Source organism: Temnothorax curvispinosus, unplaced genomic scaffold (assembly GCF_003070985.1).
Source record: "Temnothorax curvispinosus isolate PA1 unplaced genomic scaffold, ASM307098v1 QBEX01004591.1, whole genome shotgun sequence".
Taxonomy (NCBI): Eukaryota; Metazoa; Arthropoda; class Insecta; order Hymenoptera; family Formicidae; genus Temnothorax; species Temnothorax curvispinosus.
Window position 1 is genome coordinate 1 of NW_020214371.1, and position 1,828 is coordinate 1,828.

Consider the following 1,828-nt stretch of genomic DNA (forward strand, 5'->3'; position numbering starts at 1 on the left):
AAATCAAAACAGTTTATAGCTGACAATATTGAGAGTAACGAAATGTTTAAAGACCAAAGAATGGTGCAGGAATTAGTAATGGAAGCATTGAAGTATCATTTGCTGCCTGAGCAAAGACATTTGCTTCAAACAGGCAGAACGAAACCCAGAAAAGCCACTGTGGGTACGTTGTTAGCTCTCGGAAGGACGGACGTCAATCAAGGTAATTTATTATATCCAAAATGAATTTTTTAATATTAATTGTATAACTGATAATTAATCGATCACGATTAATGTAAAAAAAATATATTATGCCAATATTGTCGCACTATTTTACTTTTTCCAAGCGAAATAATTTGCAACGTACTTTCTAGTTACACCATTTATAGATGCATTTTCATTACGCGATAATGCCTGGAGATTTTTAGCATTCATGAACAATAGAGAACAATTTGGCGCAGTGGTAAGCAATAAAATATTGATTGTCGCGGGCGGTAGAGAAGTAATAAAGAATGTACACAATACAAAAGTATTGAAGACAGTAAAATGCTACGATTTCTCCACTTCATGGGACAATCTACCACCTATGAATATTCCTCGACAAGGATTAGGTATGTGCAAATGCATAAGAATTTGCAAAATTAATGTGCAATTTATTTCATTTATTCATAATCAAACCCTGGCAAATACGTTATAATATTCCTTCTCAGGAGTGGCAGTCTTAGGTGGATTTTTATATGCTGTTGGTGGTCACGACGGTCGTTGTTTTCTTAATGCGGTAGAGAGATGGGTTCCGGGAACAGGTCAGTGGAGTTCAATATGTCCTATGTCCGTACAAAGATGTGGAGTCGGTGTAGCTGTGTTAAATGATAAGTAAGTCTTTACAGATAAATTATTATGTCATATCTGTTTTCAATCATTTTAATTTTCTTTTTAGTACGTGTCTTCGTATAAATATTATTTTATCAACTTTAAATCTGATTAAATATTAAATTTTTTAAAATAATAAAATTTGATATTAAATTTTTTATGATGTTTTAGATTGTATGCCGTAGGAGGAAGAGATAGACGTTTTTGCCAAAATACAGTAGAATGTTACGATCCGCACACTGACAGATGGACACCGTGTGCACCTATGTCGAAGAGACGAGGCTGCGTAGGCGTAGGAGTAATGAATGGTTGTCTTTATGCACTCGGTGGTTTCGACGGTTTACTTGGCAATCCCGAGATTAGCATATTCGACTGTGTAGAAAGGTATAAAGCCGCTCTTACGTTATATGTTAAAACTTTCAAGTTATATATAATGCGATGTAACAATATAGATATGATCCTAAAACCGATACGTGGACTATGGTTGCGCCAATGAGTGTGCCCCGGAGTGAAGTTGGTGTGTGCGTATTAGGTGACCGACTTATGGCCGTGGGAGGATACGACGGCCAACAATATCTCACACTAGTGGAAGCCTATGATCCACATCTCAACGAATGGGAACCTGTGAGTGTATAAACTATTCCTGTAATTGAATATGGTAAATAGAAATAATTGTAAATGTATTTTGTAAACTTAAACATTTTTATGTTTGTAGGTTGCTCCTCTTAAGAATGGCTATGCGGGACCGTGTGTTGTTGTAAAAAATTTAACCAATAATATGTAGATTATTTTTACTAAACGATCAGTAATTGCACTTGCTAATTATGCAATTTATATTTGTAATTACAAATGATTTAGGTGTTTCAGAAATATGACAGAATCTGCTCTCTTGTGATATTGCATGCATGTTAAATTAATCACATTGTTATTTTCCTGAAACAATTTTAGATACATCTACATTTAAATAAGTATTATATTT

At 34.4% G+C, this 1,828-nt stretch overlaps 1 protein-coding gene across 1 annotated transcript; it reads left to right on the forward strand.

Moving 5' to 3' along the window:
* Nucleotides 1-15: 15 nt before the first annotated feature.
* LOC112453681 (kelch-like protein 5) lies at nucleotides 16-1,822 on the forward strand (the record flags this gene model as incomplete). The annotated part of the gene is made up of 6 exons (XM_025014566.1): nucleotides 16-202; nucleotides 354-590; nucleotides 690-852; nucleotides 1,021-1,233; nucleotides 1,302-1,473; nucleotides 1,565-1,822. Coding segments are annotated over 6 exons (1,041 nt in total), but the record flags the coding sequence as incomplete, so codon positions are not given.
* Nucleotides 1,823-1,828: the final 6 nt, after the last annotated feature.